The sequence below is a fragment of the Myotis brandtii genome, unplaced genomic scaffold (genome assembly GCF_000412655.1).
Source record: "Myotis brandtii unplaced genomic scaffold, ASM41265v1 scaffold8, whole genome shotgun sequence".
In the NCBI taxonomy this organism is placed as follows: Eukaryota; Metazoa; Chordata; class Mammalia; order Chiroptera; family Vespertilionidae; genus Myotis; species Myotis brandtii.
In genome coordinates this window covers 872,477-895,351 of record NW_005371219.1, presented here as the reverse complement: position 1 = coordinate 895,351, position 22,875 = coordinate 872,477, and the positions used below count along the sequence as shown (strand labels likewise).

Here is a 22,875-nt window from a genome sequence, read left to right as displayed (position 1 = left end):
GGGCATGAGCGGGGAGGGGGGGTAAAGAGGGGACAAAGGGGGGATAAGGACACATATGTAATACCTTAATCAATAAAGAAGATTTTTTTAATAAAGAAATATAGTATGTTTGTTTCCTTTTGTAATTACAGGATTTTTCTGAACTCAGGAAAATTGTAATTATGTCTTTTTATCATCATATCTAGCTGTTACAAATTTGAAGGTTTTTCAAGTATCAGGTATCTTTAAAACAAATAAATACATAGCCATCTTAATGCTCTAACCATGTTTCCCTCCCATTTCCCTACAGCCAAAAGGAGCAAGCTTTAGAGTAGAACTGCCTTTTCTAAATAGATACTCATCTTAGAAGACAAAGAGAACTAGAAAGGAAGACCCAGTGTGTCTTTATTTTATCCTTTTCTGAAGTGGTAATGATCTAGGCTAACTGGTCCCCTTGGTCGACCAGGACAGGTGTTGGATATAATTTTATCCAATTCATATTGGATACAATATGACTCAAGGATCTGATTTTTTTAAATATTTTTATTGATTTCAGAGAGGAAGGGCGAGGGAGAGAGAGATAGAAACATCGATGATGAGAGAGAATCATTGATTGGCTGCCTACTGCATGCCCCCTATTGGGGATCGAGCCTGTAACCCCAACATATGCCCTTGACCGGAACTGAATCCAGGACCCTTTAGTCCACACGCTGACCCTCTGTCATCTGCAGGCTGACGCTCTGTTGCTCTGTCCACTCTGTCCGCTGAGCCAAACCAGCTAGGGCAGGACCTGATTTTCTTTTTTTAAGATAGTGTCTAACTTCAGTGTAAACCCTGACAGATTTTTTTTTCTTCTTTGTAATACAAATATCTGGCTTAAGCTTTGATTGCCCAAGGCATCTATTTCAAAAAGGCATCCATTTCAAAGATGGCTATCTCCAATAAACACAGGGCAGCCCCTGGACTACACAAAGAGACAGGCTGCCTCCCCCACTGAGTCTGCCTTGTTTCAGAGATCATTGTAACTGATTTCAATAGCTGGCCATTTGAGGTACTTAAATTTTTCTCTTCCTTCATTTCAAATTCTGGCTCTTGTGTTTTAAATTTACCAATAATGAATGAACCAAAATACTAGGCCTCCACCCCAATAAAAGCAGAACCCTAGGCCCGTTCTCTCTCTCTCTCTCTCTCTCTCTCTCTCTCTCTCTCCCTATTAGGTTGTGTGATTTCCAGGTTTTCTAAGTTATAAAACTGTATCTTTTCCAAGTTTCCTAATGATTATTGCTGAAGGGCTTCTTGAAATCATAATTACCACAAAGGCTGGTCCAGCCACAGTATTGGTTGTTGATGGGCTGAAACCAGCACAAAACACTGACTCATGGTAATATGGTCTTTGCCCTGATTATTTACATTTCCCATACACATTTAAATAGGCATTCAAATTCTGACAATATCTACCCTCCTTCATAAGCCTGGTCATAAGTATGGTAGTGCCTTTATATGCAGATTATGTAGTGGCCAGCCATTTGGGCTTTGGAATGAGACAGATTCATTCTGACCCTGTGTCTATCAGTTTTGACTGGGGTGACTTAGAAAGAAATTTTAATCTTTCCAGACTAATATAACATACCTTATAGGGTTATTGGGAGGATCAGGTGAAGTCGTTTACATGAAACACTAAGCACAGTGCCTGGCAAACAAGAAAAGCTCAATCAAAGGTGCTGTCATTGTTATTATTTTTCAATAATAATAACAACAGATGTCTACATACCCTTTGTAATACTTTAAGCAATAAAAAAAAATAAATTAAAATAAAATATGGTTAAAACTCAAAAAAAAAAAGACAATCAAAGGTGCTGTCATTGTTATTATTTTTCAATAATAATAACAACAGATGTCTACATTATTTTACCATTTTTGAGTACAACATGGTGGGTCAGAAATGGGAGAGGTTAAAGGTTAAGAAACTGAGGATACAGGCTGCAAGAGAGAGACGGAAAGTTACATACAAGGGATCTCCCATTAGACTATCAAATGATTTCTCAACAGAAACACATCAGGCCAGAAAAGAATGGACGGAAATCTACAAAGTGATGCAAAGCAAAGGACTGAATCCAAGAATACTCTATCCAGCAAGGCTATCATTCAAAATTGAAGGGGAAATAAGAAGCTTCACAGACAAAAAAAGGCTAAGGGAGTTCATCACCACCAAGCCAGCAATGCAAGAAATGCTAAAGGGACTGGTGTAAAAAGAAGAAATAAAAAGCCCAGAAAGAAAACAGCCACAAAAAAATAGAAATGGCTACAAACAAGTACCTTTCAATAATAACTTTAAACGTAAATGGACTAAATGGTCCAATCAAAAGACATCGAGTGGCTGAATGGATAAAAAAACATGACCCATACATTTGCTGTCTACAAGAGACCCACCTCATTAGAAGGGACTCACACAGACTGAAAGTGAAGGGATGGAAAAATATCTTTCAGGCAAATGGAAATGAAAAAAAAGCTGGGGTAGCAATACTTATATCCGACAAAATAGACCTCAAAGTGAAGGCCATAACAAGAGATAAGGAAGGCCACTTCATAATACTAAAGGGATCAATACAACAAGAGGATATAACCCTGATAAACATATATGCACCCAATGCAGGAGCACCCACATACATAAGAAAACTCCTGGAAGACATCAGGGGAGAGATCGACAACAATACAATCATAGTAGGGGACTTTAATACACCACTGACATCACTGGATAAATCTGCTAGACAAAAAATCAGCAAAGAAACAGCAATCCTAAATGACTCACTAGATCAGATGGACTTAATTGACATCTTCAGAACACTTCACCCCAAAGCAACAAAATATACGTTCTTCTCAAGTGCTCATGGGACATCTTCAAAAATAGACCACATATTGGGTCACAAACAAAGTCTCCCCAAATTCAAGAAGATTGAAATCATACCAAGCATCTTCTCAGACCACAAGGGCATAATATTAGAAATAAACTACAATAAAAACAACCCAAAATACTCAAACACTTGGAAGCTGAATAGCATGTTATTAAATATTGATTGGGTTACCAATGAGATCAAAGAAGAAATTAAAAACATCCTGGAAACTAATGACAATGAAAACACAACAATCCAAAACCTTTGGGACACAATGAAAGCAGTCCTGAGAGGGAAGTTTATAGCTCTACAGGCCTACCTCAACAAACAAGAAAAAATGGTAGTAAATCATCTAAATCTACAGCTCAAAGAATTAGAAAGAGAGCAACAAGAAAAGCCCAGAGTGAGCAGAAGGAAGGAGATAATAAAGATTAGAGCAGAAATAAATGACATAGAGACCAAAAAAACAATACAGAAAATCAATGAAACCAAGAGCTGGTTCTTTGAAAGGATAAACAAGATCGACAAACCTCTAGCCAGGCTCACCAAAAAGCAAAGAGAGAGGACCCAAATAAACCAAATCAGAAATGATAGAGGCGAAATAACAACAGACCCCACAGAAATACAAATGATTGTTAAAAAATACTATGAACAACTCTACTCCAACAAACTAGACAACCTGGAGGAAATGGACATATTTCTAGAAAAATACAACATTCCAAAACTTAATCAGGAAGAATCTAAAAATCTCAACAGGCCAATAACTATGGAAGAAATTGAAGCAGTCATCAGAAAGCTTCCAGCAAACAAAAGCCCAGGACCAGACGGCTTCACAGGGGAGTTTTACCAAACATTCAAGGAAGAACTAAAACCTATCCTCCTCAGACTACTACAAAAAATCCAAGAGGAAGGAACACTTCCAAGCTCATTCTATGAAGCCAGCATCACCCTAATACCAAAACCAGGTAAAGACAACACAATGAAAGAGAATTACAGGCCAATATCCCTCATGAACATAGATGCCAAAATCCTCAACAAAATCTTAGCAAATCGGATCCAGCAGTACATCAGAAAGATCATACACCATGACCAAGTAGGATTTATCCCAGGGATGCAAGGATGGTACAATATCCGCAAATCAATAAACGTGATACATCACATAAACAAATTGAAGGAAAAAAACCACATAGTCATATCAATTGATGCAGAAAAAGCATTTGACAAAATTCAACACCCATTTTTGATAAAAACTCTCAGCAAGGTGGGAATAGAAGGATCATACCTCAACATAATAAAAGCCATATATGACAAACCCACAGCCAACATCATACTCAATGGACAAAAACTAACACCATTTCCCCTAAAAACAGGAACAAGACAGGGATGCCCACTCTCACCACTCCTGTTCGACATAGTACTGGAAGTATTAGCCATTGCAATTAGACAAGAAGAAGAAATAAAAGGCATCCAAATTGGAAAAGAGGAAGTAAAACTGTCCTTATTTGCAGATGACATGATATTATACATACAAAACCCTAGAGACTCCATCAAAAAGCTACTAGACTTAATACATGAATTTGGCAATGTAGCAGGATACAAAATTAACCCCAAGAAATCTGAGGCATTTCTATACACCAATAGTGAACTTTCAGAAAGAGAGATTATAAAAACAATCCCATTTACCATCGCACCAAAAAAATTAAGATACCTAGGAATAAACTTAACTAAAGAGGTAAAAGACCTCTACTCAGAAAACTACAGGACGTTGAAAAAAGAGATAGAGGAAGACATAAAGAGATGGAAGAACATACCATGTTCTTGGATTGGTAGAATCAACATCATTAAAATGTCCATACTGCCCAAAGCAATCTATAAATTCAACGCACTTCCCATTAAAATACCAACGGCATATTTCACAGACCTAGAACGAACTCTCCAAAAATTCATCTGGAACAAAAAACGACCCCGAATAGCTGCAGCGATCCTGAGAAAGAACAAAGTAGGTGGGATCTCAATACCAGATATCAAGCTGTATTACAAAGCCACTGTTCTCAAAACTGCCTGGTACTGGCACAAGAACAGACATATAGATCAATGGAATAGAATAGAGAGCCCAGAAATCAGCCCCAACCAATACGCTCAATTAATATTTGACAAAGGAGGCAAGAACATACAATGGAGTCAAGACAGTCTCTTCAATAAATGGTGCTGGGAAAATTGGACAGATACATGCAAGAAAATGAAACTAGACCACCAACTTACACCATACACAAAAATAAACTCAAAATGGATAAAGGACTTAAATGTACGACAGGAAACCATAAAAATTCTAGAAGAATCCAAAGGCAACAAAATCTCAGACATATGCCAAAGCAATTTCTTCACTGATACAGCTCCTAGGGCAGTTGAAACTAAAGAGAAAATGAACAAATGGGACTACATCAAAATAAAAAGCTTCTGCACAGCAAAAGAAACCATCAACAAAACAACAAGAAAACCCACTGCGTGGGAAAACATATTTGCCAACGTCATATCTGATAAGGGCCTAATCTCCAAAATTTATAGGGAACTCATACAACTTAACAAAAAGAAGATAAACAATCCAATCAAAAAATGGGCAAAGGACCTAAATAGACACCTTTCAAAAGAGGACATTCAGAAAGCCAAGAGACATATGAAAACATGCTCAAAGTCACTAATCATCCGAGAGATGCAAATCAAAACAACAATGAGGTACCATCTCACACCTGTCAGAATGGCTATCATCAACAAATCAACAAACGACAAGTGCTGGAGAGGATGTGGACTCTCTCTCTCTCTCTCTCTCTCTCTCTCTCTCTCTCTCTTTCTCGCCCTATTAGGTTGTGTGATTTCCAGGTTTTCTAAGTTATAAAACTGTATCTTTTCCAAGTTTCCTAATGGTTATTGCTGAAGGGCTTCTTGAAATCATAATTACCACAAAGGCTGGTCCAGCCACAGTATTGGTTGTTGATGGGCTGAGACCAGCACAAAACACTGACTCATGGTAATATGGTCTTTGCCCTGATTATTTACATTTCCCATACACATTTAAATAGGCATTCAAATTCTGACAATATCTACCCTCCTTCATAAGCCTGGTCATAAGTATGGTAGTGCCTCTATATGCAGAGTATGTAGTGGCCAGCCATTTGGGCTTTGGAATGAGACAGATTCATTCTGACCCTGTGTCTATCAGTTTTTACTGGGGTGACTTAGAAAGAAATTTTAATCTTTCCAGACTAACATAACCTACCTTATAGGGTTATTGGGAGGATCAGGTGAAGTCGTTTACATGAAACACTAAGCACAGTGCCTGGCAAACAAGAAAAGCTCAATCAAAGGTGCTGTCATTGTTATTATTTTTCAATAATAATAACAACAGATGTCTACATTATTTTACCATTTTTGAGTACAACATGGTGGGTCAGACATGGGAGAGGTTAAAGGTTAAGAAACTGAGGATCAGTTGGGCCATAAAGACTAATTTTTCTCAGCAATACAATAACCTGAGAAGAAATGTATTCGTTTCGTAAGGCCACTGTAACAAAGTATAAGTGGATGGTTTAAATAACATAAATTTATTGTCCCAGAGTTCTACAGGCTAGAAGTCCAAGATCAAGATGTCAACAAGGTTGATTACTTCTTCAGGCCATGAGGGTGAATCTGTTCCATGCCTCTCTCTCTTAGCTTCCAGAGCCTTGCTGGCAACCTTTGGCATTCTTGGCTTATAGATGCTTCAGCCAATCTTTACCTTTAACTTCACATGGTGTTTCCCTTGTTTGCATGTCTGTATATCCAACTTTACTCATTTTATAATAACATCAGTCACATTGGATTAGGTCCCACCATAATGACCTCATTTTAATTTGGTCACTCTGCAAAGACACTACTATCTTCAATTAAGCTTACATTTGAAGGTACTGAAATTAAGAGTCATACTTTTTGGGTGGGACACAATTCAACCAAAAATAAGAACAGATGAAAAAATAAGAATAATATTTGAAATGTTTGAATATATACATTTTAATATAGTTTTTTCTTGAGCCACTCAAAAATACAACAGAAGACATGCTATGAGCTCTTAAGTATAACACTTGTGCCGAGATGGCATTATTATGGCAGTAGGGATCTATATCTTTTCATAAAGGTAGTTTTTGAATTTATCCTTCTTAGAGAAATAGGAAGCCAAAGGATTCTAATATCATCAGCAGCCCAAATGCCTATTAGATTACCTTTTCATGGGACCATCATTTGCTTATCATTCAACATGTATTAATCAAACACTTACTTGGTGTTTAACACCCTGTCAGACCTTACATATATGGGAGAAATCTAAAATAAGGTAAAAACTATAAGGAATGTTTTACCTGCCTGTGAAGATATGAATTATGTTTCTTGTTTTGTATGCCTTAAAAGTTTATGATGCATTCTATAGTGGGTCCAGAAAGTGTGCTCTCTAAGGCTGATTTTCAGGAATCCTTGTATGCTATTAAGGACTGACATAAGGTGTGATCTTGTCATGTCACCAAGGGTGGTTTCATGGCTAGGTGTTGAGTGAAAATATGCCTGTCATATTCTATCTACACATGTTATACAATTCACATTTTTATTCAAGTGCTAACCCCCAAGGTTACAGCTATTCTTCCAGATTAAGATTTGACCCCGATAAGTATGGGTGATAATTCCCCATTCAACGAGTTCCAGAATGAATTCTACATTAGATAAAAACTACAGAGAAACATGCTGCAAAAGGCAGAGAACACAACCTCCCCATATGCAGAAGTGAATTAAAGCTATCCGTGCTCGATGCATGCCAGAGGGGACGGCAGCTTTGGGTGACAGGTGGCACGCCTCTCTGCCAAGGAGAAGGCGTTGCTCCTGGCAGTTTTTTTATCTGAGGCATGTGACCTAAGTAGTGGCATTTCACAGCTGAGAAACCAGCTTGTTATATGCCTTTTGCTTCACTGAGAGGCGGGCCACATGTCCACAGAGGCTGCAACTCTAGCTGCAAAACATTGCAATACATTCACCAGTATACTTCTAATCATCAAATGTTTGCATTACTATGGAAATGGAAATGGACAGATTAATGACATTTTGACAGACAAAAAAAGGGGGGCTTTCCTATAAAAGTGTTAATTTCTAGCACAAATTCTACAAGGAAGAAGGGAAAAAAGCAGGGTGGGGGGAGAGTGGGCAGAAAAAGGTAAAAATAACTTTCTATTTATCAGTCTTTGGAAGAAATTTGCAAAAGAGGGTCTACTCTATTTTGACTAAATTATCAGGTAGAAGACAAATTCAAACACTGTCATTCTCAGAACTCTGACATCTGGGCCTACTTTTCAGTCAATTCTTCCACAACTCCCTTTTAGGTAACTTCTCCAGACAAATTAAACAGTTCACCATTCCTTGTAGTTTACCTGTTAGCATATTAGTCAGATCTCTTATTTAACATTTCCTTCATGAGAAATTCCTTTTCCATCTAGATTTTCATTTGCAAGGCTAGCTAGCATCCAAGATATGTCCTAATGCCACTTATTCCAAGATTACCTACCTAATGACCCCACCTAGAAGTAATCTTCCCCTCCTTGAACCTCCACACCCTCTTCTCATCCACACTCATCCACACATTGATGTGGCAATAATTATTTCTCTATCTCTCCTTCTAGACCGTAAGCAATGGCAGTTACTATAGGATTTCCATAAAGTCTGGAAACATAGATAACATTGTTTTACTCTATAATAATATCTTCTATATATTCTCATATTTCATACTTTTACTCTAAATTTAATATCTGTATAATTTCTTATGGATATTTGGGTATGTTACCAACCTTGACTGACATCTGAAACCTGGATTCATTTTTCATATCTGGTGCCCAGCACACTGACGGATGATTAGTAAAATCTGTATTTGTTGAATAAATTAATTAACTGGTTGGCTCATTGATATGAAGCTGAGGCTTGCCCTTCAAGCCCATGTAGAAAGACTAAGGGTGACAAAAAATCAGAGAGCAGACAAAGCATGTAAAGACACAGCGGTAAATGTCCGAAGATGCTTCACGGGAGATAGAATGAAGAAGCTGGGCTGCAATGAGAGTCCTTCCTCTTGTAGCAACTATCTGTGTGCAATCATAGGCAAGTCACCTAACCTCTAATTTTTGTTTTCAAATCAGGGACTTAGATAAATGTTTCCTTCAACACAACATCTATCATTTTAAATAAAAGCTAAGTAGAAATGGTTGCTTATAACTTTCTGGGAAAAGCAGAGTCCAGGAGGCAGTTAATAATCATCAAAATAAGAACATAATATAAACTATAGTAGAATATAATAATGCCACTAGCAGTTCCACATTGGTTCATTATGGAGGTCTTGGAGGAGGACATGGCAGATCTTTTGCAGATGAGAAGACAGACTTACAATGGTTCAGTGACTTGTCTGGAATCACAGGGGTATCTAATGGAGAAAGTGAGATGAAACTCAGGTTCTCTCATTTGGTACACTTCCCACTTCACCTGGGCACTAAAATCTAAGGGAGGATAGAGAGTACCAGACACCAATATTTATAAAAAGGAAGAAAATGAGAAAGTATAACAACCTGAGAGTTTTAATTGACTGTAAATGTAGTGATTTTTCCTCAGTTATTAGAAAGGAAAAAGACTAACAGGGATATTAAGAAGAGTGAGTCTACCCATGAAACATGAAATTAATTAGATATTTTCTTTGCTTTATTCTACTACTATAAGAAAGAAGCAAATAAAAGGAAAAATTATTTATAAAGAATTTAGTTTTTAAAAAAAAGACTTCCAAGGTTGTTGGCTCTTGAAAATTGAATAATTAGTCTACTATCTTGCTTCATTTACATTTATAGTGCTAGGCAATAAGAATCGATATGAAGCTTGCAAGCTCTTAAATCATCAAACCCCTTACTAAGGCAAAAAAAAAAAAGAAATTGAAACCAAGCCTTCCTTACTTACATCAATTAAACAAATAATTATTGAGGTCTACTATGTGCAAGGCACTCTTCTAACTGCTCAGGATACATCAGTGAACAAAACACAACAAATATCCCACTCTTTAGGGGAGAAATTCTACTGGGGCAGAGTATTCTAGAAGAAGGCATACATGTCACCAGAAATTTTATTAACTACAATGTTACCACATTCAGTAATTATTCGGGTTAGTTAATGCATATTTTAAAAAGTCATTGAATGAAAAATGAATAGTTAAATATCTTTATTATAATTTTCTAAATATGCACATTTTAAAAGCCATTCTTTGCCTACTTCAGGATCATAGAACACTGCCTTGAGACAGATAAAATGACTCTGAAGGAAATAATTCATAAATGTGTGAGAAAGCATGCGCAAGGCACCATCATAAAAAGGTAAGTTATCAGAAGGGGCTTGCAGAGGTTCTGCTCTTATTGTGGACCATGAGCATCCATACCACCTGAGAACCTAACCAGTTTTCCGGGTAATCGGTATGCATACTGAAGTTTGAAAACCAGTATTCTAGGAGAGCCTAAAAATAATCTCCTGAAAGGGAGAATATAAGCACTTCAAAAATTAATCACTCACTCAATACTTTTCAATTTTCAGAAGTTGTTTCAAGTAAAACTTTACTTTTTTTAGTTTTTATGTTTTTATATCTTTATTGTTGAAAGTATTACACATGCCTCCTTTTTACCCCCATTGACCCCTTAAAATTTTACTTTTAAAATGGCATATCAAGGAAATCACATGTTAAGGTTTTCTTCAGCATGTGCCGAAAAAGAAGAAAAAATAAAATTTGCCTTTCATAGTTTCAAATCTGGCATTTCTAGTTAAAAGCAAGGGTAATTCATTCTTGACATATATCAATGCATAGGGCCTCCCTCTATTGTCAATGATTTTACGGCCATCTATACAAACAGGAGTAAGAGATGTTGGGTGTCTTTTGGTATCTCATCCTGCATCAATCTCAGTTTTCTAAGATAAATCATGTTGACCTTTGCCCAAAGGAGAAAGAAGTGGAGGACATAATCATAGCTGTCTAGAACACTCAGGAAAACCAGCTACCAGGCTACCAGCAGTTATGGTCTAGAAGGTACATGATGAGAATATCAGGAAAAGTTAGGAAGTCAGTAAAAGGCAAGGTCCCTTTCCATTTGTCACTGAACAGTCATTGAACAAACAGATTTATTTTTTCCCTAAGGATAAGAAGAGGAAAAGAGACTGTTATGAATTATAGAGGCAGAGCAGCCCTGCTCAGTGTTGACCATAGAGAAGAATGTTTTATCCACACACACACACACACCCCGCCAAACCAAACAAATTTTCCCAGCCACATAGCAGATCCCAGAATGCACTGAAGAAGAAAAAGACAACAATGGGCAGAGCATCTCTAGGCCAGAGGACAGAATTTTGCACTAATGAAAGGAACATGATTCTCCTCTAATACATGATCAACACTCAAGGATTCTTCTGTACATAACAAATACATAGCAATACTTTTTCCATCTTTACCATATTCATCTATGTGTTTAGAGTAACCTCTCCCCCCCCTCACCTTTCACAGTTAAAAAAACAAAACAAAAACCTCTCAGCTTGTCATGACCATCATAACATACAAAAACTTCTGTAGGGATCTGTACCTACATACAGTGAGGTCACTTGCATATCTATATAATAAAAGCCTAAGCAACCGTTAAGGTGGAACAGCCAGAACAACCGGTCATTATGATAACGAACTGATCACCAGGGGGTAGACGCTCAATGCAGGAGCTGCCACCTGGTGGTCAGTGTGCTCCCACAGGGGGAGTGCCACTCAGCCAGAAACCGGGCTCAAGACTGGCAAGCACAGTGGCAGTGGCAGGAGCCCTTCCTGGAGGGCTGAGCAAGCAGTAAGGAGCAAGCAGGCGGGTGGTAAGGAGCAAGGGCTCCCGGACTGCAAGAGGAATGTCTGCCTGCCGAGAGCGGGCCTAAGCTGGCAGGTGGACATCCCCCGAGGGGTTCCCGGACTGCGAGAGGATGCAGGCCGGGCTGAGGGATACCACCGCCCCCCCTGCACCCAGTGCACGGATTTCGTGCACGGGGCCTCTAATATACATACATACATATATATCCTGTCTCCTTTTAAAATGGAGTTGAGAAATTGTACAACTATTAAAAAGTATGAAATAATGTTGTTGAAGTAAGGTGAAAGAAGCTAATATCTATACATGTAATCTAAACATGTTCTATGGCTGAGCATTAAATTTAGCTCTGAGCTTCCTGGTAGGCAAAGAGAAAAATGGAAAACACAATACTGTCATTACCAATTAAAATGAAACATGTCAATTCTTCAAGAGAGATCAACAATTTCATGGTATTAAATCTAAAAAATTTTTTAACAATGGACTTTATACAAGGGACATTGAACAGCATAATAGGCATTAACTTAAAAATAGTAAAAATTCTAAAACATTATTTAGATGTTTTATTATTATTCTGACAAAATTAAAATTCAACTTAGAAAAGCCAATTTTTCAAAAAGAGTAAAAAAGTCAGGTATGTAGTATTATGGAAACTTAATGTTATGCTAACTGGTTGGTAATGATCTCTTAGATGATATTCTTAAATATCAATTCCCTCATCAGGCCTTGTGAAAAAAGCTGGACAAAGGATATTTCTAGGTTATGAGCTCTTGTGAACACCTAGTATCCTATGTAATTACTAAAGAAAGATCCTGGTGTTTGAGCCAGCAGGTGGCCAAGTTAATGAACTGCCATGAAAGCTAAGACTCCGAATTTGTGTTGGGAGATCTACACCACTGGAGAGAATATCAAAATAATATGACTGTCACTAGTAGTAGTACATGATTTCCAATCTCAGTTGGGCCCTCTGAAAATCTGCTCTATTTGAATTTCACCTTTTCCCTTTCCCTTTCCATCCCCCTCACTGAATAATTGAGAAAACAAAGGCTACCAAATGTTATTTTCAAACCTCTTTTCTCCTCTTGCCAAACTCATCACTACCCAACAGAAAGCCTTCTCCTATTCAAGCATGGCCCTTTCTTTCCATGCTATCTGCTCTCTCTTGGCAATCTCATCCACTCTTAAGGTTTTAACCACAGCTATTTGCTGATAAATCTCAAACTGACCTTTCTTTCTATGGGATCTCTCAACTTCATTGTCCTATAAGTACCTCAAATTAACCTTTCTAAAATTCATGTTTCCCAAGTATGTGCTTCCTCTTTTCTTCCCTATTGGGGAAGAAATGGAAACCTGGGCGTCATTCTCAACTTCACTTTCTTCTTGATTCATATAACCAATCAGTCACTAAATCAGCCGTGGGCAAACTACGGCCCGCGGGCCGGATCCGGCCCGTTTGAAATGAATAAAACTAAAAAAAAAAAAAAACCGTACCCTTTTTTGTAATGATGTTTACTTTGAATTTATATTAGTTCACACAAACACTCCATCCATGCTTTTGTTCCAGCCCTCCGGTCCAGTTTAAGAACCCATTGTGGCCCTCGAGTCAAAAAGTTTGCCCACCCCTGCACTAAATCCTAATCTCCCTACAAAATGACTGTTAAATCCATTCTCTCCTTTCCATCCCCGTTGACTCTTCCTTTAGTAAAGCTCTCATCCTCTCTTGACTAAATTGAATATTAAATTGGTCTTCTCTCCACTGCTCCCACAACCATCAATGGGCTGCCAACTTGTGTCTTGGCTTCCAATCTGATTCCTTTTCTTAACCTGTCCTCTCCAAAGTTTTCCAAGTCCATTTCCAAAATGTAAAACTATCACATTTCTTCACTGTTTAAAACTTTTCACTGGATCACAATGCTTATAAAATAGAATCTAAATTCCTTGGCTTGACAAGATTGTCCTTAGTGACCTAGGCCTCCTCCCTTTACAGCTTGACCCTTCCCCACTTCTTGTCTCTGAATATACATTTCAGAATTAGTCATGTATTTAGAGTTCCTTGAGAATTTTTTTGTTTTCAGTGTCAGGACTTTTACTCACATGCATTCCTCTGTGTCCTCCTCTTATTCCTCTAATGGAGTGAATCTCAAATGTCACCTTTCAGAGGCTTCTATGAATTTTCATCACTTCTTTTCTTGTGCCAGAAAGATCTGGTCACATTTCTCTTTGTTACCTCTCTAAGTCATACCTATTCTTATGTTTATACTTATCAAACTGATTGGTTGTCATTATACAGTAAACTTCTTGTTAGAGGGATTACAGTTCATCTGATCTCTGGTCTGACTCAGAGAAGGTGCTCACTAAACATCTGTTCAATTAAGATAGAAATCTGAACATACCTTCTTTTTTATCAACAGAGTAATACTTGTTGACCAAAAAGTGAAGCTATAATAGCATATTTATTCAGGAAATAAGGATATCATTTGTTTATGGTAAGTTGTTTTCACTGTTTCATCCTTATATTACCTTTTAAATTCTATTGTAAACAGTTTCTCATTTTGAACATATTGTCAGCAATTTGTTTATTGATCTTTTTTGTTGTACTCTATATAACATATAAATTAAAAAACGTGTCAGAACACCATAAAGAATAGAGGAAATTGCCTCAGAGTGTTCAGCAATAACTGTAGAGGGAGCTGCCCAACCAAAGGGCTTTCACTTAGCGTCACGTGCAGTGGATGCAATTGTTATGAAAGGAGAGAATGTGAATCCAAATGTGCTTTTCAAATGAGCAAATATGCAAGATATACATCTTCTCTTTATATCTGCACACCCTTTACCCAGAAAATTTCTCTATTTATTGCACACAGACTCACCTAGACTAAAAATATCTTCTTAATTAAGATTAGAGTAGCTTGACAATGATAATAATATCTTACATTTACCTAGTTTTATAAACATTAGAGTAGCTTGACAATGATAATAATATCTTACATTTACCTAGTTTTATCTCATCTTTAGAATAAACTTAAGGGATTAAGTTTAGCACGACTAATTCCACCCTCTGGGTCAATCTTATCCCTGACCCCTGAAATTCAACTTTAGACATTCTTTCCTAATGTTTTATCCTTATCCACTATCCAGCACCCCTGGTTGTAGAAAAGATGCCACAGAACTGTCTGAGCAAATGCGATCTGCCACTCTTGACCACAGCCCTCACAGGCATGAGATCCTTTCCTCTTTCATTAAAAAAAAAAAAAAATAGTGTTCCCTTCTGTTCCTTATTTTTCTGCACTGAAGGGGCTGACAAAAAAGTGGAAAACTTAAAATCTCAACTAGAGCTTGATGTAGAGTAGCCACTTTAAGTTGGAAGTTCATTTTCTCTGTAAAAGGAGATTTATTACAACATGGTAATAAGCACAAATATGGGGGCAGAGCCACTCAGATCCACAGGAGAAAATAGGTCAAGTAAGAAAACGGCTTGATCCCATACTTTCCAGGGAAATGTGGAGAGCAGGTAAGTTGGGAGCAAAAATAGTGGAAGAGGAGAGGTGGCTATTGTTCAGGGGCTTTCTGGTGTCTACGAGTTCAGAGACAGGAGAGGTCTTGATGTTGTCAAGATGCCAGACTATGGTCAGAGTGGGTAGGTTGCTGAAGAGGACACAAAGGACACAGAGTTGAGATGAATGAACTATGAAGATAGGTATCAGTGGGTCACACACATGACTGTTACAATCATCCAAATGTATGGCAAGCATTGACACTGAAAGGAAGATTATCAACAATAAGAATGCATTTTCATTGACAGAAGAGCCTCCTGGAAGTTGCTTAATGACAGCAGCAAAGTTGGGAAGAATGTAACTGGGCTGAATGATAAAACCTCACAGGAGAGAGGAATGCATGAGGGTGGATCTTGTGATTTAAAAACAAACAAACTTTGATTTAAGAAAATATCTAACAGGAAGCTGTATTAGTCCTGCCTTTGATACTAACATATTAACACATTTTATGGTCTTGGGCAAGTCATTTTCATTTCCCTGGACCTTTGTTTTCTCATCAGTAACATGAGAAAGCTTTCTAAAAGCTATGACAAATGCTGCACTTTTATTTTAACCATGAATTTCATTTTTATCTTATGTTACTAGGTTTTAGGGTAAAAAACCTATTCCTGATTAACAAATTTCATGCATTTGCTCAATATTCATCAGTTAAGAAGGGTTAATACCTTAAGAATCTATTAGGTGACAGTTTAATAACACATGACAGGTAGTTATACATACCATTTCCTTGTTCTCTGATATACTGCTGTTAGGTAATCATATGACAATTACCATTCACATTTTACAAATAAAATTCAGATGATCATTCAGTATTTCCCATAGTCTTTTGTGAATTTCTTTTTAAAAAGTGACTAAATGTGCTTTTTTGTAACCCAGGAGCCTGTAACTACCTGTATAATTCTGTCTCTTCCAACAGATTATGGGACCCTTGAGGATAATAATAATAAAAGTACTACTAATAATAGTAGTTGTTATTCTTTTACATTATGTGCTCCTAGCACCAAGATCAGTGTCTGAAACACAATAGACACATGTGTTTATCAATGAATAAATGGTCATGTTTTTGCTAGAAAGCAAAATAAATTACTTAGTGATAAAGTACTGCTTCCCCTGCCCTAGCCAGTTTGGCTCAGTGGATAGAGCGTCAGCGTGCGGACTAAAAGGTCCCAGGTTCGATTCCGGTCAAGGGCATGTACCTGGGTTGCGGGCACATCCCCAGTGGGGGGCGTGCAGGAGGCAGCTGATTGATGTTTCTCTCTCATCGATGTTTCTAGCTCTCTCTTCCTCTCCCTTCCTCTCTGTAAAAAATCAACAAAATATATTTTTAAAAAAAGAACTGCTCCCCCAAATGTTGTGTTTCAATTGACAGTTAAGGCTGTTATCTGAATCCTTTAGAGCAGGGGTGGGGAACCTTCTTTCTGCCAAGGGCAATTTGGATATTTATAACATCATTCTCAGGCTATACAAAATTATCAACTTAAAAATTAGCCTCTGTATTTGGTCAAACATTTAATTAATTAATCCCTAATGCCTCAGCAGGGCCAGACCAAATTATTTCATGGGCCTTATACGGCCCTCAGGCTGGACATTCCCCACCCCTGCTTTAGATAATTGTGCTGAATCTACAATTTGTTGGCCATAAAGTGACTAAAATAGATAATCTTAAAATTGATAGATGAGGATCTCTGATGACCAAGTTTCTGCTTGAGCCACTAATTTTTCTTTGCAATATTTGGTGCCACAATGCCTTAAGTTTAAGAAAGCAAAAGTTCCCAAGAGACTGAAGAAAATTAAAATGATAATTTTTGTGTAAATTAAGATTTAAAATGCTGTAGACAGTCATCAAGAACAATTTGGTGTAAAAAATAAGTGGAACTTGCACACATAAATACTTCTATATAAATACTTCTACATAAATTCAAAATCTAACAGCAGCTTTTTGATGGATAAGACAGCACATCATTTTGACAAGGTTTCATGTCTCAGCTTGACTCTGGTTTTCAACCATAGCTTCCCTGAAAACTGACATCTCCCACTGAGATATTATTCCAATCTAATATCAGAACAGTATGCACTATGAGTTGTTTCTTCAATGGTTCTAAGGTACTCGCCAAACTGTCCTGTCCTTGCCTATGGTTAACCAGCCCTCTGAGGTCTTACTAAAGGGCATGCTGGAAATACGGCTTCTGAAAAATCTCTTTAAGATGACACCAACACAGCCACTGTCCAGAAAGTTATTAAAAAGCCATAAAACAGTCATTGTATATTAGCTCCAGAGATCACTAAGAGAAAAATTTTAATGCCTAAAGAGGAATAGCAACTGAAGAATGGCAACTGGCAAGCCACATAATAGAAAAGTAGAAGCTGCCACCACCATTTACCCTATGCAGGCCAGCTATTTATTTCAGAGAGGAAGGGAGAGGAAGAGAGAGATAGAAATATCAATGATAGAAATATCAATAATGAAAGAGAATCATTGATCATCTGCCTCCTGCATCCCCCACACTGAGGATAGAGCTTGCAACAGGGCGTGTGCCCTGACCTGGAATTGAACCGTGACCTCTCGGTTCATAGGTTGACACTCAACTACTGAGCCACACTGGCTGGGCCAGGCCAGCTCTTTGTAATATTTGTTTCAAGGCAAATGAAGTCACAGAGTGATTGATAGTTGAGTGTGACAGGGGGCGGCACCCCAACCCCCCAATTGGCCCTGCTCTGAGCCCGACCAGGGGCTGCACCTAGGGATTGGGCCTGCCCTCTGCCACCCGGGAGCGGGCCTAAGCCAGCACGTCGTTATCTCCCGAGGGGTCCCAGACTGTGAGAGGGCACAAGTGAGGCTGCGGGACCCCCCCCCCCCCGCCGCCAGTGCACAAATTTTTGTGCACAGGGCCTCTAGTTTTGTTATAAAATACAATAATTTATTAAGGTAGCTTACTGTGAATCAATCTAAGAAAATTATAAAGAAAGTTACTGGTGCATAGATAGGAAATATATTTATTAGAAATAAAAATCTTATATGTAATTGCATTAGCTGAAGTAATAGCTTACTGATGTATTTATGACTTAGGAGGATTTTTCCTCTGATGTCATTAGATATTTTAAGTACGTTTTATGTCAAATAGAAAAAAAAAACTTCTGAGAAGAAAACAATTGGATTTTGAAAAGAAGCCCCAAAAGCCAACTTCATATAAAATGTAAGCAAATGTCAAAAAAGTTGCACCAAAATGAAAACATAATTGTAAACAAAAGGGCACCTTATAGTGGACATTTGCAAAAGGAAAGTAACATCACTAAGCCCCTAATCATATTAATACTCATCTGACACTGGGACAAAAAAGAAAACCTTAAAACAAATGAAAATGTATCCAATCTAAAAAAAACTTCTGGAAGCTACAAATTCAAAGGATATTTTTACTGGACTTGTCCCGTGCTTTGAAGTAATCAATTAGAATTATTTTTAAGCACAGTCTTTTATAATCCTTCAGAATGAACCATTTGATGTTTGATAGGGAATATGCATTTTACCAGAAGGATGGAATACACTGTCCTTGGCCGAGATGTTCCTCATGAAGAAGGCAATTTTTGTATTGTATGCTTAGCATATTTAAAGACACACATTCCAGGTGAGCAGCCTGCTCCAAAGTGCATTCAATTTTTATTTGTGGATAAAATTCTATTGCTTCAGAGCCCCCACCATTTGGCAGATCATATTTCAATATTCCCCTCAGGAACCAATTCCCCAACAATTTCTGGAGATCTTTTTGCAGGTAACTTTTATGTCAGGTAAACTGACAGTTGTCATGACCAGAAGACAAGTGTGGCACCATGACATTATAGAAGATTTTTAAAGTATGCAAAAATATAACAACTGAATTCTATCTGGTTTAAAAGCAAAACCAGAAAAATACCTCTGAGCCCTATGTTGACATAAAATGAACTAATACAGGAATATAAAAACAATTGGGACATTCAAAGAATAGGGTGTTCCACCTATGATTTTAAAGTCTATCAAAATTTAACCATAGAAATGAAGTACACTAGTCTAGTCACTTAGTTATTTTGATATTAACTTTTCTAGGCTAACTTCTAATAAGAGAAATTGTGATGGTAAATTGACTAGAGAATAGCTAATTTGGAAAGGAGAGGTGAAGGTCACCGGAGGTTCCAGAATTTCTAAGATCCAAATTGCTAATACTCAGACAAACTGATTGCCTTCCTAAATAGTGCCCAGATGGCAGAAGCAACACTTATATGTGGTCTTAGCTGTTTTATGACAGGGAACAATCACTAGTAGGTGACCCCATCAGTCTAAAGGCAGGAAAATTACTAAATGATGCAAGAAAATGCCTACAGGCCAGTAGAAGCAGGAGGGCAGAACCTCAGGAAAAGCAAATTTACAGTTGGAGTTCTATAAAGGAGGCTGTGATACTTCTTCTTTGCTGATAGAAGAAAATAAAAGCAATTTAGTTTCCACAGATAGTAAGTCTAATAAGAGAAGAAACAAATTCTCTTTGAGAAAATATGATATCATATATAAAAGGCAAGGCAAACGGCATAATCTCTTGGTAATAAAATAGACACCAAAGTGAGCTGTGTGTTCTATGAACACAATCTAGTCTGGAATCAACTGTAATAGTATGGAGACATTATCTCTCCCACACAACACCAGTCAAAAGGCAGAAAAGAAACAAAGTCCAACTAACACAAGGGTGACATTTTAATATGAGCCCTTCTTCAATAGAATTGGCAAACACAAGTCCAATTAATTTTTCAAAAACATAATTCTAGATGTCAGAAAGCAACCCACTATTAATAATTATTTTTAGTAAAGTGATGCAATTGGAAAACAGATTGAAGAAAGGAGGGGGGTCTTTTCTGAACCTCTCACCACCCCCCAAAAATGAAGTTATAATAAAATATGGAAAATAAAACTACTGTATCAAGATAAGGAAGTATTACTTTTTCTTGAAGAAGGAATTTACATTTCTAATATCTATAATCAATTACCTAGTTCAATGGAGGGAAACATTAAATATTTAATTAAACCACATTCACTCTAGATTTTGTCATCCCCTTAGAGATCTCTCTAATGCTGATAATTAACAATTTTTAATGTGTGCTTTCAAGATGTTTCATCTGAGCACTAGAGGAAACTATATTAAACATTAAAATGAAAGAAATGAACATTGAACATTAAAATGTAAGGGACCGACATTTTAACTTAAATTTGTATCTCAACAAAAGTAATAAGATTTTTGTTAATAAAGAGGTATGCAATTCACTATTAAAAATTAAGATTCAGAAACACGAGTCAGTTGTTAGAAGTCACAATATTGCAGCAGAAAGTTGTTTTTCAAAAGCAAAGTCTAAAATTATAATGTATAATTAATTCTACATTATTTTTTAATGTTTGTTGTAAAAACTCTGCTCACTTAATATGTATAATTAATTCTACATTATTTTTTAATGTTTGTTGAGAAATAGCAACTGATGACCTCTGCTCACTTAATAAAGTAAAGCATTCATTTCCATTAACGAAAACCATATAACCACTTCAGTAAGAATGATTTTTAATTTCTATTGCCAAACTTCACACTGGTAATTGCATATTGTGTGACTGTTAAAAGAATATGAAGTCATGCCAATGGCCTTTCTCTTAATAATTTTATATTATAGAATATAAATGCAGCAATACTCTCAAGATTTTTTTTCATATGCCAGCATATACATGTGAATTACCCTCGACATCAATGTATAACCAGGGTCTCATTTTCGTCATACCTAGCAACGGAGTTAAGAGCAGATGACTCAAAAGTCTCATTTTATCCAAAAATTTATATAGGCTAAGATAAATAGAGTAAAGAAAATTTTTATATAATGAAGTTCTTTGAGAATTTATATCTGTAGGACTGTATAAATACCAAAATTTTAACCTCAGGTAATCCTATTTTATTTTTAAAAAGTCATTTTAAACCTGATATCTACTATCCTTTTAGTTGTAATTTATAATTGGTCTAACTTTAAATTCCAATGAGCAGCCATTGTTTAAAAGAAAAAGACTAGAAACCAAAACTCAAATTCAAGAGGTCATCAGTTGCTATTTCTCATAAAACATATAGACAATTTTAACATCTGTAGTGGGAAGAAAATAAAGAAGTGATTTAAATTATTCACTTTTCGTTTGTATCTAAGGCATCCCAGAATTTAAAATCTAAGTATCTGATATACTGGGGGAGATGACCACATAAATCCAGCACTCGCAGGGAAGTCTTGTGTCAGTACGAAGGGGCACATTAGGACAAAGAAGCACCTTCAGCTGTTCAAGACAAGATAAAGATTTCAGTACCAATTTAAGGGCCAGTGAATGTTTTGTCTAATTTCTCATATTGGATTTTTCTGGGAAACCAGAGCCAGTCACTTAAGAGTGGGATGACACCTTGGGCAAATAAGTCTACCAAACACAAACTTAGAAAATGAGGGCTAACAAGCATGTAAGTCCAAAATCTGTTGGACACTGTCCATGGAGAGTTTGGCATCTTTCATGCTCCTACTATCCCTAGAAACACATGGGACACAGTTTTCCTACACTACATTTATAGCAGAATAGGGATTAAAGGCAATGCCTGGGTGGACCTGTGCTGAGAAGGGCAAAGTTTGTTCCCCACAGAGCTGGAAAAAAACAAACAACAGGAAAGAGACTATGGTCCCAAGCACACATCATGCAATGCCCTGGCTTTCTCGGTACCTTTCTTTCCCCCAATGCAATGCCTACCTTCCGTGTGGACTGCAGAGACATAGGTCCAATTGTAACGCTTGACTATATCTAGCATCGCCCTTGCCTGCAAGGTGTCAGAAGGGACAACCCTCAGGAAGTATTTGTACAAAGTTTTGTCACTCAGGTCGATACTCGTGGCGGAATATGCGATCTGGGGAATGTCGAAGAGCTGGAGCAGGTTCTGCACTTGAATGGCTACGGAGCTGGAGCCCGGGCCGATTACGCCCGCAATGGGCTTCTTAGTCCTGCCTGGGGGGAGGGGCTGCCCATCCGGCAGGCACCGGTTGAGTCCATCCTTCTCATCTCGAATGGAAATCAGGGAGTCCCTGATGAACTCAATGCTCTGCTCCAGAGCCACGGAGGAGTGCCAGCAGGAGTCCCGGATCTCGCTGCCCAGCGTGATGTTGGGCAGGAGGACCGGGTCTGCGTTGATCTTATCCAAGGTGTGAAACATAGCCTCCACCCTCTGGATGCCGTACTGCTCCCGGATCTCCCCGCACTTCCTCTCCGGCACCTTTTCGGCTGGAGGCTGGTGGTGGACTGAGAAAAGGGCCCCGATGATGACATCTCCGTCCATTCTGGCCACCGAGCGCTGAGATGAGGCTCCCGCCAGCAACACTTTCCTGCCAGGGCTTCTGGGCAGAAGGGACATCTCCCAAAAGATCGCTGGGAAGAAAACCAACAGGAGCCGGACCATGGTGATGAGGACGCCGTCCACAGCCGGCCAGCCACGTTCCCACGCTGGTCCCGCAGCCGCC

At 37.8% G+C, this 22,875-nt stretch overlaps 1 protein-coding gene across 3 annotated transcripts in view; it reads right to left on the bottom strand.

Moving 5' to 3' along the window:
• Positions 1 to 22,869, bottom strand: part of GRM1 (glutamate receptor, metabotropic 1) — a 305,009-nt gene extending 282,140 nt beyond the window's left edge. For all 3 annotated transcript variants that reach the window (XM_005883714.2, XM_005883713.2, XM_005883712.2), the window contains exon 1: positions 22,115 to 22,869. In XM_005883714.2, the coding sequence (XP_005883776.1) occupies positions 22,115 to 22,814 (700 nt within the window). In that variant the 5' untranslated portion in view covers positions 22,815 to 22,869. The remainder of the gene's footprint in view (positions 1 to 22,114) is intronic.
• Between the last annotated feature and the right edge of the window lie 6 nt (positions 22,870 to 22,875).